Consider the following 12223-nt stretch of genomic DNA (forward strand, 5'->3'; position numbering starts at 1 on the left):
AGCCAAATTTTCAAAACGGAAATGAGTATTGTGATGAGATGGGCTACCGGCGCACTGCAACCACTTACTTATTATTGAACGACAGAACATGTGATAATTTGGTAAACTACATTTGTGAAAAAGATTATCCAAAGACAGCCTCTGTCGTTGTATGGTAATAAACACATCATTAAAATAAAAGTTTCTTTTATTTTAAATTGTTTAAGAAAAAACTTTTTCGGAATTTATTAGTATTTTGCTCATTTTCTAGAAGTGTGATTTTTTAAAGTTTGTTTGGTGGATTACAAAAAATGTAAAAGCTAATATGGATTTCTTTTTAAAACTCAATTTGCTAAAATAAAGGATTAAGTAACAACATAAAATCGTTTGAATTGATCAATGAGCATTTTAGAAACAACAAATTAAGGTAATCTATTTTTCAACTTTAAATTTAAATGTTTGCTTACAATTACAAATTATTTTGTATAAAAATTAACACATCCACACATTTAAATTAATGAGGGTACTTTATTAAAGTTATGATTTAAAGTTTAGCTCTCAAAGCTTCGTAGCACTTGCTCCTGTATCTCCTGTACATGCTCCGCCAAAAGTCCATCCTTTCGCCATCCGGATTGGCGCACATCTTCAGCTCCCGGTCGATGAGTAGGCAGTCCAGCTGGAAGGGTTTGTCAGCCTGGGGTATCTGGAGTCAGTGTCAGGTTCCACGTCTGCGTGACGATCGCTCCAGAGGTGTCCTCGGACTCCAGCACCGTGGGATTAGCTAGAATCCCAGCATTTGCATTTGTTTTAGAATTAAATTTGAATTTGTTTACTGCTAAATTGAGTTTAGCGTGACCGTTGATGAATCACTGGAAAATACCACGTGAAAAAATACCTCAAAACAAAGAAAAAATATTTTAGCTGAGACTCAAACCACAACCAAAAAATATTTTTAAACGAAGCTAAGAAGGACCGTTATTTGCAATGTATGGAAGTTTTATTAAGTTAATATATACACTCGCTCTCAAACTTCATAGCCTTACCTTTATTTTAAGCTTCTGAAAAAATATTATTTATTTAAAAATAAAAAATGTATTACAAAAAATAAAACAAATATGGAACCACATATGTATATACTTCTCTACAAACACTATATACCTATTCACTACACGAGTAATGGTAATGAAAACGCATTCGTAATCCAATTCGTAATGGCAATTTTCGCTGCTGGGAAAACTCGACTTAAAATAAAGGTATTTGGCATAAAACAGCTCAATTCATTTGCGTTCTATTCACAAATTGCAAAATGTTCATTATATACTTGGTGCTGACGGCAGCATTAGGCCTGCCTTTTCTCGATGCAGCTTTACGGGTGCGATCGACTATTGATATTGGTAACCCATATTTAAAACAATGATAAAATAACGTTCCTTATTCTTGAAACTATTCTTTAGGAATACCTAAATACCTGAATTTTTCAACAAGCCCATTCGTAAGGATCGGTGATGGTTATTATTTTTTTGATACTAAGGTGAAAAAGAATTGGTTTGATGCCGCCCAGTCTTGTCATCGAAAGAACGCCCATCTAGTAGCATTTGAGACGGTTCACGAGTGGGACTTGGTCAACCGGTATATCTTTAAAAAAAAAATAGAAAACCAATACTGGACCGATGGTACGAGTTTGGCCAATAAGGGAAAGCATTATTGGTTCTCAATAGGCGACCCAATAACGGCGAATATTTGGTATCCAGGGGAGCCAAATTTTCTAAACGGAAATGAGTATTGTGATGAGATGGGCTACCGGCGCACTGCAACCAGTTACTTAGTATTGAACGACAGAGCATGTGATAATTTGGTTAACTACATTTGTGAAAAAGATTATCCAAAGACAGCCTCTGTCGTTGTATGGTAATAAACACATTTTTAAAATAAAAGTTTATTTTATTTTAAGTTGTTTAAGAAAACCCTTTTCGGAATCTATTAGTTTTTTGTCTGTTTTTTTTAATTTTGTTTGGTGGAATAAAAAAATGTAAAAGCTAATATGGATTTCTTTTTAAAACTCAATTTGCTAAAATAAAGGATTAAGTAACAACATAAAATCGTTTGAATTGATCAATGAGCATTTTAGAAACAACAAATTAAGGTAATCTATTTTTCAACTTTAAATTTAAATGTTTGCTTACAATTACAAATTATTTTGTATAAAAATTAACACATCCACACATTTAAATTAATGAGGGTACTTTATTAAAGTTATGATTTAAAGTTTAGCTCTCAAAGCTTCGTAGAACTTGCTCCTGTATCTCCTGTACATGCTCCGCCAAAAGTCCATCCTTTCGCCATCCGGATTGGCGCACATCTTCAGCTCCCGGTCGATGAGTAGGCAGTCCAGTTGGAAGGGTTTGTCAGCCTGGGGTTTCTGGATCGGAGTCCAACTTTCCGATGGCTTGCCATCGCGAGCGAAACTCGCCCACATCTTACAAATTCGTTCCGTAACCAGCAGGTCATCCTCCCTCATCTCGGCGTCGTCTCCCGCCATTTGGAAAATATAGCAAATGTCATCCGCATGGGCCACTCCACGCAAATCCTCGTTCTGGAAGATTTTCTTGTACATATTCCGACCGCCCACGTAGTCCAAGCGATAGAAGTACAGCGGCGATTGCGTCTGGCAGCTGGCGTGGATCTCCGCCGCGTGCTGTAGGTCCATGCTGAAGTGGTAATCGGTGAACAGATCCACTAGGTTGTCCAGATTCTCCCTGGTCAGCGGCTGGCCGTTGAAGTAGAAGGCTCGTATGTCGGAAGCAGCTTCCTGGGCCACCGGAGACTGCGGATCCAGCACCAGATTGCGGGGAACCATTCTGGCTAGATCATCCTCGTAGGCCTCCAGTTTCTGCTTGGCCTTTACTACCATGGCCAGTCCCTCGGCCGAGTTGTAGCCCATCATCACAGGCATTCCTGCGAGAGAGTCCTTTTTGCACATCAGCTCCAAGACGTTCTGGTCAATGAAGCTGTCCGGACTGCTGCTATCCTCCACCACTGGCTTGAAGGCGAATGGCAAGTGGCGTCGCCGCTCATCGGATGTGAGGACTTTCATGGTGTTGGCCAAAATGCCAGTGGGGGTGACCTTCTCCGACTGCAGGAAGGCCAGGAGTGCTTTGGTGTCGCTGCCAAAATCACCGCCACCCAGTAGCTTGGCCAGGTGGCGGGTCTTGACAGCCGCCTCGTTCTGGAACACCCACTCCATGTTGCCCGTTCCACTCTGCATAATGGCCTTGTGGAACAGTCGGTTGGCATGGCGGGCATAAGTGTGCAGATGCACTGAAGCAGCGCCCGCACTCTCACCGAACAAGGTCACATTGTTGGGATCGCCATTGAAGCTGGCTATGTTCTCCTGCACCCACTGGAGGGCCAGACGCTGGTCCTTGAGCCCCATGTTCCCATGGATGCCCTCCTCGGGTAAGCTCAGGAATCCCAGGGCTCCCAGTCGGTAGTTTAATGTGACCACAATGACATCCTGCTCCATGAGCTTGGCGGGAAAGTGGCTAAAAGGGATTATATTGTTATATTAGATTTCATTTTCAAATGGAAGTCAAAGAAACCCACAAGTCACTGTTGCCATTGCCGAAGAAGAAGCCTCCTCCATGAATCCAGACCATGACGGGCAGCGGAGAAAGAGAGTTCCTCGTTCTGGCTCCGTTGGGTGCATAGACATTGAGGAAGAGGCAGTTCTCGGAGCCAGCCACCTCCAGGGTGAAGGGATCTCGCTGGTGGGACACATTCCGCTCCTTGCTGCAGTCCAGTTCCTGCTCCACAAATCGTTGCAGTGGCCGGGGGCTCTGGATTTCGAGTTTAGGCAATGGATTACAAGGCAATCCCTAATGTTCCGGCTTAACTCACCCGGAAACGCAGCTCTCCCACAGGAGGTTCCGCATAGGGAACACCCAGGAAACTGTTGAACTCCAATCCATTCGCCAACTTCTTTTTTTGGCCCACCACAACGCCTTGTTTCACGGGCACTTTCACCTGGAAAGTTGGCAGTTTAAATAAATATACTGAGGATTAGAATTAACTCACCTTCATGCTGCTGCAGAGCCTGGTAAAAATGAATCTGCCGCCAGAGCGAAGCATGGCGAAGTTAGTTATCCGCCCGTTGAGATTTCATAAACAATCTAATCGCAGGCAATTATTCGGCAATCACAAAACCTGAAACCGCTGAACTTTGCTCGTGAAAAACAGCTGACTGTGCTTAACCCTTCGATGGTGCGGTGGGTTGTCTGGACTAAGTCACTTACTTTTACTGTAAACAGTATAAATAATTTTTTTAAATTACAAACTCAAATAGTCCGTTTAAATATTTTGTAAAAACATAGACATAAAAAAAATATTTTCTGATGATTTAAAGTACTTTTTGAGATAATAGCAAGTTTTCTTTACTTTTTCTTTTCTTTATTTTAAACTAAAATATAGCAGTAATAAAAAATGTATTTTGCAAACATAAAAAACATAAACATAAAAAAAATAATTTTCTTAAGATTTAAAGTACTTTTTGAGATAATAGCAAGTTTTCTTTTCTACCTCAATTCAATTTAATTTTTTTGTAACTATTTTAAACTAAAATGTAGCAGTAATAAAAAATGTATTTTTACTAAACTTAGAATGAATTTTAATGTTTAAGTACATTACAAATTTTCCAAACATTTTTAATATCCAATTTAAAATAAAAGGAAAAATTATAGACGTTAATTGGAAAATTTAGTTCATGAAAATGCAGTGCATTATTCATTATTCCATTAGTAGAAGTCATTGGCTTTATAAGAAAAGTACCGAAGCAACGAATTAACTTGTTCTTAAATCCACCATTCCATGATAAAAACACTGTCGATTTTACACATTTAAAGTTACATTTAAAATGTTTCTAAGTTTTATTTGACTAGTTCCATTGCATAAACGTTAATACAAGTTCATTTATGGGTTTTCAATTTTCTTTTCGAGTTTTTCTCTTGTGTTTTCAATGAACTCTTGTCCGTAATTTGGCCAGCGCCCGGCGATCGAGCTGGCAGTTTGGGATTGGGGAAATTGGTGTTTTAGTCAGAAGGACCCTTGGAAGGGGCCCGACTTGAAAAAGGTTTGAGCTTTCTCCACCCCCAAACAGGATGGCCAACTCATCGAGGGACGTGGCCGAACGTCGCGAGCTCTGTAAAGTTGCGCTTCTTTATGGTAAGGTATTGTTTTGGTAAGGTAAGGTAGGGTAGGGTATAATAATTGTTAATTAACTTTAGTTTAAGCATAGTTCACACCAAAAGTCGGAAACATTTACACTTATGTACACATTTAACACACATACATCCAACACTTAATAAACATTTATATATATATATAGAATATGTAGTAATAGTAATATTTAGCAAACATCGAGAGCATCATCTCGTCAATCCCCTACGGAGAATGCCATCTTATTTAACTTCTTCGAGACTCTTTTAGCCATGGTTTCTTGTTTCACTTGTTGCTTGTCCGTTGTGGTTGCGTTCATTAAAATAATGGTCACAAAAACTGTGATTACAAATAGTAAATTGGTGTTTTGTTCTTCATCTCCTTCCTTTCGTCGTCAAAAAGTGGTTGATCTCCTTAAAATCGCCTCAAAGCCAATGTGCGTTTCAGATAGAGGCAAATAGCGCGATGGATTAGCTCGTACTGCTCCGAGTTCTGGACCATTCCGCCCCGCTGCAGGCGGAGATTGCACACGATGCCCAGCACGTCCACGAAAATGTCCGGCATCTTGGGCAGGCGGTCGAAGGATGGGGGCGTTTCAACCGCATCCACCTCTGCCTCCACCTCCGCCTCAGCCTCCTGGTGATCCAAAATATGCCTGATGTGCCGGATGGTGTTGCAGGTGAAGCTGCTGTCGCTGTCCGTGGGACACTGGGACTCCTCCACCGCACTGCTGGTCAGCGATTTGGTGAGCATTCCTGTCAGCGAGTAGGCCAACGATTGGCGCAACTGACGCACTGCATTCAGGATGGCCGTGAAGCAACCGGTGCGCCCGATTCCAGCCGAGCAGTGGATCACGGGAAGCGGCTGGACGGCATTGAAAATGTCCTGCTGATAGATCTCCAGCCGCTGAGCCGCCAGGTGGGCATTCCGCTCGCTCTTACTCTCATCGTAGTTGTCGAACTCCGACTCGCACTTCCCAAGGTTAAGGACATGCAGGCAGGTGTCCAGCAGCGTGTTGATGTCCCGCGGCGAATGGTGATCCGGCCAATCCGGATACCAGTAGTGGTAGCAGCAGATCTTCTGCAGGTGGTAGCTAGCACTCTGCGGCACACGGATGCAGTAGAGCACCACCAGCTTTCTTACCGAGTAACCGTTCCGTCGCACAATGCCCACGTTCTTGACCAGGAAGAAGCTTCCCTGGGCGGGCAGAGCCTCCAGCAGATCGCCCTCCAGCGTCACCTTCACCGACTCCACGCCGATGTGCCGGCCACTCAGCTCATAGTCGATCACCTCCGAGGAAGCGGAAGCGGTAGCCCCCACAGTGTCCGGCACAAAGGTGGGCGTCAAATGCCGATCAAAGTACTCCCGGGCCGCCTCGCTCAGCTGAAACACCTCGCACTTGGCGGCCACCGCAAAGATCTCGTTCAGATCGATGGGGAAATAGACGGCGCACTTCTGGCGATTCGCCTCCGTGAAGTTGGTGAGCATGACGATCTTTTGGAAGTACTGCTGCAGGATCTGCGCCCGGTCCATGTGCGGACTGCTGCTGCTCCCGCCATCCACGCAGCGTCGTATGTAGCGCTGCGTATTCTGGTAGATCATCAGCCAGAACTCAAAGATGGTATTCGGCAGCGGTCCCTGCGTGGCCACATAGCACTTGGACACGTAGTCGGGTCCCTGGAATAGAAGTTTTACATGAATTATATCGAATTTTATAAGCATGGATTTACTTTCGAAAGATCTATCTCTTCGCTATCGGTTTGCATTTTCTAACCTTGATGTAATTGGCATTGATGTAGGGCATGTCCTCGCTGGCGGTCACCGAGCAGGTGCGCTTCACCTCCTCCTGCAGATTGATCAGCTCGCTGGACTCGGTTTCGAGCAGCACGCGGGAGTGCTCGTTCGGCAGGATCGTCTTGTAGCGATTCTTCGTCTGCGAGCCAAAGACCATGGGCTTCTCCTGGTGGTTGAGCGGCAGGTCCCAGAACTCCTTGTGCAGATCGCGAAAGATGCGTTTCTGCTCGGCTTCCTCCAGATCCGGTATCGATTGCACGATCCTCTTAACCACCGCCTGGTAGCAGGCGAGCAACTCACTGTCCTCCGAGCTCGGTGGAACTAGATCAGTGGGCGTGTCCAAGTCCCGTGCATTGGAGCCCAGCACTGGGGGCTGGTCGATGAGGTTCCTGTTGCTCTGGTAGCTGTGATCAAACACATGGTTCAGCCGAATCAAATCGAACTGATTGAGCGGATTGGAGGCACTCTGAAGCATCTGTATGCTGGCCAGGTAGATCTTGAACTCCTCGCTGGTCGTCTGCGGCGACAGAGGTCGCGTCATTATGTTGCGCACGGTGCCAGCGCAGGTGCACGTGGCCCCAATGCCCTGATCCGCGCTGGCCGACTCCACTTGCGGATTGGGCTGCAGGTCCGAGGCGGACCCAAAGCACACCTGGCCGAAGAACTTCTGGTTGTTGGCCTTGCTGCTGTTCAGGTTCTCGGTGCTGAAGAACTTGCGCTGATGCGGAGCTTGGTTGGCGGCGGCACAGCTGCAGACCGTGACTTTCGGCTGCCCCAAGTCCTGGACCTGGATTTCGGTACTCGCTCCACCCACCACCAACATGCCGCCCATGTTGAGGGTGAGGCTCTGATTGGAGCCGCGACGCTCGAGCAATCCTCGCTTCGGAGTGGGCACATTGGATCCCGATCCCGAACCCGAGCCCGTGGAATTGGTGCGCATGTTAAGGCGACTGTACTTTTCGGCGCTCAGCATTGCCTGCTGCTGCAGCTGGTGCATGGAGTTCAGGTCGCCGCACGAGGTGGTGGTGTGACCCGTCTTCAGGGTGATGCTGTGGTTCGATCCCCGCCTCCTGAACAGCCCCTGTCGACTGCCCTGGCTGCCGGCCAGCAGATGCGTCTGCTGCTGGTGCTGCTGCTCCGACCTGACCTGGTTGGCATTGCCTGCGTCCAAATTGCAGCTGGACTTGGAGTTGAGTATGGAGCCCAGGCTGTAGTTGGACAGGCTGAGGCCGCTGTTCATCAGATTGCCGCACGAGTTGTGCAGGTTGAGCGTTAAACTGTGAATGGATCCCCGCCGCTGGAGGAGATTCATCGAAGATGTGGACACTGTGGCCTTGGCCTGCAGCGCTGGCATCGGCAGGTCCATGGACTTTTGCTTGAAAGGCGATTCCTTGGAACCGCCGCCCGAGGGCGAAAACTCCATCAGGGTGATGCACTCGGGCAGCGTCTTCAGGTTCGTGCTGGACGAATGCAGCAGCTGATTGTGCTTGTGGGCGCTCCTCGGCGCCAAACTGGCGCCCATTCCGAACTTGGAGCCGCCGTCCACGCTGCAGGCGGACTTCAGCTCGCTGTCGCCCAAACTGGGGGTCAGACTGGCGTCCGAGTCCAGGGAGCTTTGGGCCGTGGTGCTGCAGTGCGGCGGCGGCACCTGATATGGGTTCTGCTTGCGGTGGTACATCAGCCAGTCAGTGGTGTTGATCCCAGGGGACTTGCGGCGCGGAGTGCGCCGCTGGCTGGCCAGACTCAGGTGGCTGTCCAGACGGGAGAGCGAGGTCGAGTGGATTCCGGAAGCGGGCTGCTGGAGATGGTGATGGTGGATGACACTCGCCGATGGTTTCGCCTGGCCCGACTCCATGTCGTCGCAGCTGCCGTGAGATTCGGTTATGTTGTGCACCACAATCGACAGTTCCGACTCATTGGCCGCCGAGTCCAGCGAACGGGCCTTCTCCTTGGTGCTCTTGATGGTCGGCGTCTTTGGCTTGGGCAACGGCGAGGCCTGGCCCGAGCTCTTGATGGGCACGTCCGTGATGCGAATGGTGAGATTGTTCTTGTTCTTGCGGTTCTTTCGACCCTCCGACTTCTGCTGCTGCTGCTGCTGCTCTGGCGGTTCGGCCAGCGCGGGGCTGCGATCCCGTCGAGGAGCCTCCTCCAAACTGGCCGTATCCATGGGCGCCACCTGCACGACATGATCGATTTCCGGGAAGCGAAAAAAGTTGCCATTCTTGTAGCCAGCCGAGTTGATGATGTTCAGTGGCGAGCCGGACACGTTCAGGTTGTTGATGGAGGATAGCAGTTTCGGGGAGTAGCTAAGGCGACTGGCCTCCAGACCCGGTGTCGTGGAGGATTCATCCCTGAACAGGATGGTGGGTGAGTTGTGCTCGCTCCGCGACAAGTACATGCTGTTCTCCACGTCACGACCGGCCTCGTCGGAGCCGCCCTTGGGGATGGTGTTCTCCTTGTCGGTGCCACGCCCACCGCCCCGCTCCTCGCCAGCGGAGCTGTTGATGTGCGGCGGGCAGGATCGGCGGTCGTACAGCGAGAACCTCTTGAACTTGCGGCTTAAAGTGGGAGACTGCGAGCTGGGTGGATGGTGGACATGGGCCGCTTGGTGGGGACTGGCAATGGTGAACTGCCGTGGGGTGAAGGCCTCCTCCTCCTCCTGATCCTCCTGCTCTGCCGACGACTCGGGAATGCCCGGAACCCCGCCCTCCGCTGTGGGCGAGGGGAACTCGAAGGATGTCTGCAGGAACTCGAGGGGCGTGTAGTAGGGCGTGCTCTTGTTGCTCTCCGCATCCTCGCCAGCTTCCAGTGGGGTGTACGGGGTGTAGGGGGTGTAGGGGGAGGAGGAGGAGTCGTTCGCGGGGGGCGGGGGTCTGTGGGTAGGGGGGGTACTCAATGGGTGCATTCTCCTTGTTGTTGTTTCGTAGCTTGTCCATGATACACACACACAATTGCCAACGCGGGGCGATCGCGGCGCAGTCGCTCCGCCCGTTTAGTGTCTTGGCCTCACTCGATCGGCATTATCTCGCCCGCACAGTTAGCACTTCGGAAAATTCCACAAATCATGGGAAAGCAGCGTTTTCTTTTCACAACATTTTCTTTAGAGCGGGTCTCACTTGCGATAGTATCGACATATCGAATATTTGTGCTTGCGAAACACAATCATGGTTTTCGGTTTCGATAGTAATCGATAACTTTATAGTTTCATTCAATTTAAAAACAAAAAACAAATTTTAAGTTAAAACCTTCTTCAACAAATAGCTTATCTTAATATTGTTCACGGAAATACGTACAAAAATGTAAAATGATTCCATACTACCGAATGAGTTCAGCAAACGATTTGAACTTGACAGTTAACGATGTTTTTTCAGTGTGACCGCGTTGTTCGCGTTTAAATTTCTGAAGAACCAAATAAGTTAAGGTGGAAAACTTGGACGTTTAATGTAGTGTCCTTGCTAAAAACAGTGAGTACAGTGATTTGCAGAGATTTTATTTTAAATTATATCTTCAACATTTATAAAGAGATGTTTTGCAAATTTAAAAGCCCGCTCTCGATCTTAAATGAAAAATGTTCTTTCTAATTCCAGCCGACAAATAGATTTTCTTATTGATTTGACAATTAATTACCCTCATCAAATCATTTTTAATTATCAAAATTGTTATTTTTAATTTATATCTTAAGAGAATTGATTATTGTGTACTGCCTTTTAAGTAATTTATAATCTTGGCACTCAAAATAATGACTGCAACTAAAAACTAATATTGTTAAGATTCACTTTTGCCCCAGGAAAATTAAATAATTAAAGTTTTAATTATCCCAACCAACAATCTTAAAATATAAGTCTAACAATGAACTTGAAAGTAAGCTGTATAACTTTTTTGACCTCGATTGTCTTTTGTTTAGCGTACCGCTCTAAGGAATTTTGTAAGGGTCAATGTCGTCGCTGGGACGACAGTTAAAAAACGTGTCTATTCTTACCATGCTAACAATATACACTTCAATTTTAGCTAGTATAATACAAAAAAAACGTTAGCTCTTTGTAGAAAGTACTTCTTTATGTTTAATAATTCTAAAAACAATACAATTTAAAAAATAATATTGTTATTCTAAACATGCGGATGGAAAGTGCTTATAGTTTATAGAAAGCTTCGTAAAAATAAATCAAAAAACATTTTGTATAATTATAGTAATCAAAACAGTCAGGACTAAGAAATCAACGTAAAAAACGAAGTATTATTGAGAGCAACCGCTGTGAGGTCTTTCTGAGGCAGATTAGTCTAGTAGTCTCAAGCTTTAATTTCATACAATTTTCTCTACTCCTTTTTAAAAATCCATAACCTTATAGTATGTATTCCTTACTTTCGTGTACAAAAATGATTTGTGCAGGGTTAATGCATCGTAGACTGAGCCTGGGTCTTTCGCAAACGTGAGTAGCATCTTCCAACCTTCTACGTCCTTGTAATTCCCAAGCTGACATCCACCAAGGCTCGGTTTGATCCCCAAGAAACTTTATTCTGAGGAGAAGAAATCCCCAAATGTTTTTCTTTGGGGCGGTGGGCTGGGCAAGCTGCAAGGCGGTCTAAAGGAGGAGGAGTATTTCATATCGCGTACCCAGGAACTCATTGGCAAGATGCGGGACAAGAAGGACCTCGTGGACTACATTCCCAATTGGGATGAGTTTCAGAAGAGCCTGGATCACACCTCACTGGGCAACTCATCGTTCATGACCAAGCACAAGAATGTTCTCGAGGAAGCTTTTTTCCTAAATGAGGTGAGGAATATCTTGATTTTGTTACAAAAATTCTTATAAATTATATATTTATTTCCCAGACCGCAGATGACATTAAAGTATTACACGATCGTGCCCAAGAAAACCCAGAAGTCGGAGATAACACTGCCATCATATTGGAACTGAAATCAGATCAGCAAGACACTAAATAGTTATTTTTTTCTGTTAATTACTTAATTCGTTACTTTAGAGGCGTATCGGGGGGATCTTTTTCCAAATGGCAAACTGCACAATAAAATTGTTAGTTTCAAGTTAACACAGTATTAAAAATACTTTTCCAAAAATTAAATTAACAAAATTTAAATGAACATAGTTTGTTAATTTTGCCGCCAGTTGGCAGTCGTGATTTCAGGGGCGTAGAAATGAAATTGGCATTTTATTTGTAATGTAGTTTGTATAAAATGCAATTTAAATATATGTATAAGGGCTTCATTAAGTTATTTTTTATT

The 12223-nt window shown here is 45.7% G+C and overlaps 4 protein-coding genes across 5 annotated transcripts; 2 read left to right on the top strand and 2 right to left on the bottom strand.

Annotated features, from left to right (window-relative positions):
- Nucleotides 1–487: 487 nt before the first annotated feature.
- LOC108143535 (esterase B1) lies at nt 488–4208 on the bottom strand. Of its 2 annotated transcripts, XM_017268032.2 has the most exons (5): nt 4054–4208; nt 3877–4002; nt 3583–3815; nt 2390–3521; nt 488–673 (listed from the first exon to the last, which is right to left on the bottom strand). In XM_017268032.2, the coding sequence occupies exons 1-5, from the start codon at nt 4105–4107 to the stop codon at nt 524–526; spliced, it is 1695 nt and encodes a 564-aa protein (XP_017123521.1). In that variant the 5' UTR covers nt 4108–4208; the 3' UTR covers nt 488–523. The 2 variants fall into 2 exon arrangements, with proteins under 2 accessions (XP_017123521.1, XP_017123520.1); XM_017268031.2 differs by lacking the exon at nt 488–673 and having other exon boundaries at nt 2204–3521; nt 4054–4207.
- Nucleotides 1243–1913, top strand: LOC108143536 (C-type lectin 37Da-like). Its single transcript, XM_041707339.1, has 2 exons — nt 1243–1373; nt 1434–1913. The coding sequence occupies exons 1-2, from the start codon at nt 1286–1288 to the stop codon at nt 1889–1891; spliced, it is 546 nt and encodes a 181-aa protein (XP_041563273.1). The 5' UTR covers nt 1243–1285; the 3' UTR covers nt 1892–1913.
- Nucleotides 4209–4861: 653 nt separating the features above from the next.
- LOC108143421 lies at nt 4862–10110 on the bottom strand. Its single transcript, XM_017267825.2, is given in 3 exon segments — nt 4862–6867; nt 6965–9835; nt 9837–10110. Coding segments are annotated over 3 exon segments (4218 nt in total). The 5' UTR covers nt 9921–10110; the 3' UTR covers nt 4862–5604.
- A 1121-nt stretch (nt 10111–11231) lies between these two features.
- LOC108143423 lies at nt 11232–12210 on the top strand. The gene is made up of 3 exons (XM_017267827.2): nt 11232–11411; nt 11471–11756; nt 11816–12210. Exons 1-3 carry the CDS (start codon nt 11332–11334, stop codon nt 11924–11926), a joined length of 477 nt encoding a protein of 158 aa, XP_017123316.1. The 5' UTR covers nt 11232–11331; the 3' UTR covers nt 11927–12210.
- Nucleotides 12211–12223: the final 13 nt, after the last annotated feature.

This window comes from Drosophila elegans, unplaced genomic scaffold (assembly GCF_018152505.1).
Source record: "Drosophila elegans isolate 14027-0461.03 unplaced genomic scaffold, ASM1815250v1 contig_183, whole genome shotgun sequence".
Classification (NCBI taxonomy): Eukaryota; Metazoa; Arthropoda; class Insecta; order Diptera; family Drosophilidae; genus Drosophila; species Drosophila elegans.

Coding starts and splice junctions, on each gene's coding strand:
- LOC108143536 (XM_041707339.1), top strand. CDS start 1,286: ATGTTCATTATATACTTGGTGCTGACGGCAGCATTAGGCCTGCCTTTT. Junction 1,374..1,433: donor GCGATCGACTATTGATATTG/GTAACCCATATT, acceptor ACTATTCTTTAG/GAATACCTAAATACCTGAAT.
- LOC108143535 (XM_017268032.2), bottom strand. CDS start 4,107: ATGCTTCGCTCTGGCGGCAGATTCATTTTTACCAGGCTCTGCAGCAGC. Junction 3,816..3,876: donor TGGGAGAGCTGCGTTTCCGG/GTGAGTTAAGCC, acceptor CTCGAAATCCAG/AGCCCCCGGCCACTGCAACG. Junction 3,522..3,582: donor GGCAATGGCAACAGTGACTT/GTGGGTTTCTTT, acceptor AATCCCTTTTAG/CCACTTTCCCGCCAAGCTCA.
- LOC108143423 (XM_017267827.2), top strand. CDS start 11,332: ATGTATTCCTTACTTTCGTGTACAAAAATGATTTGTGCAGGGTTAATG. Junction 11,412..11,470: donor AGCCTGGGTCTTTCGCAAAC/GTGAGTAGCATC, acceptor ACATCCACCAAG/GCTCGGTTTGATCCCCAAGA. Junction 11,757..11,815: donor AAGCTTTTTTCCTAAATGAG/GTGAGGAATATC, acceptor TTTATTTCCCAG/ACCGCAGATGACATTAAAGT.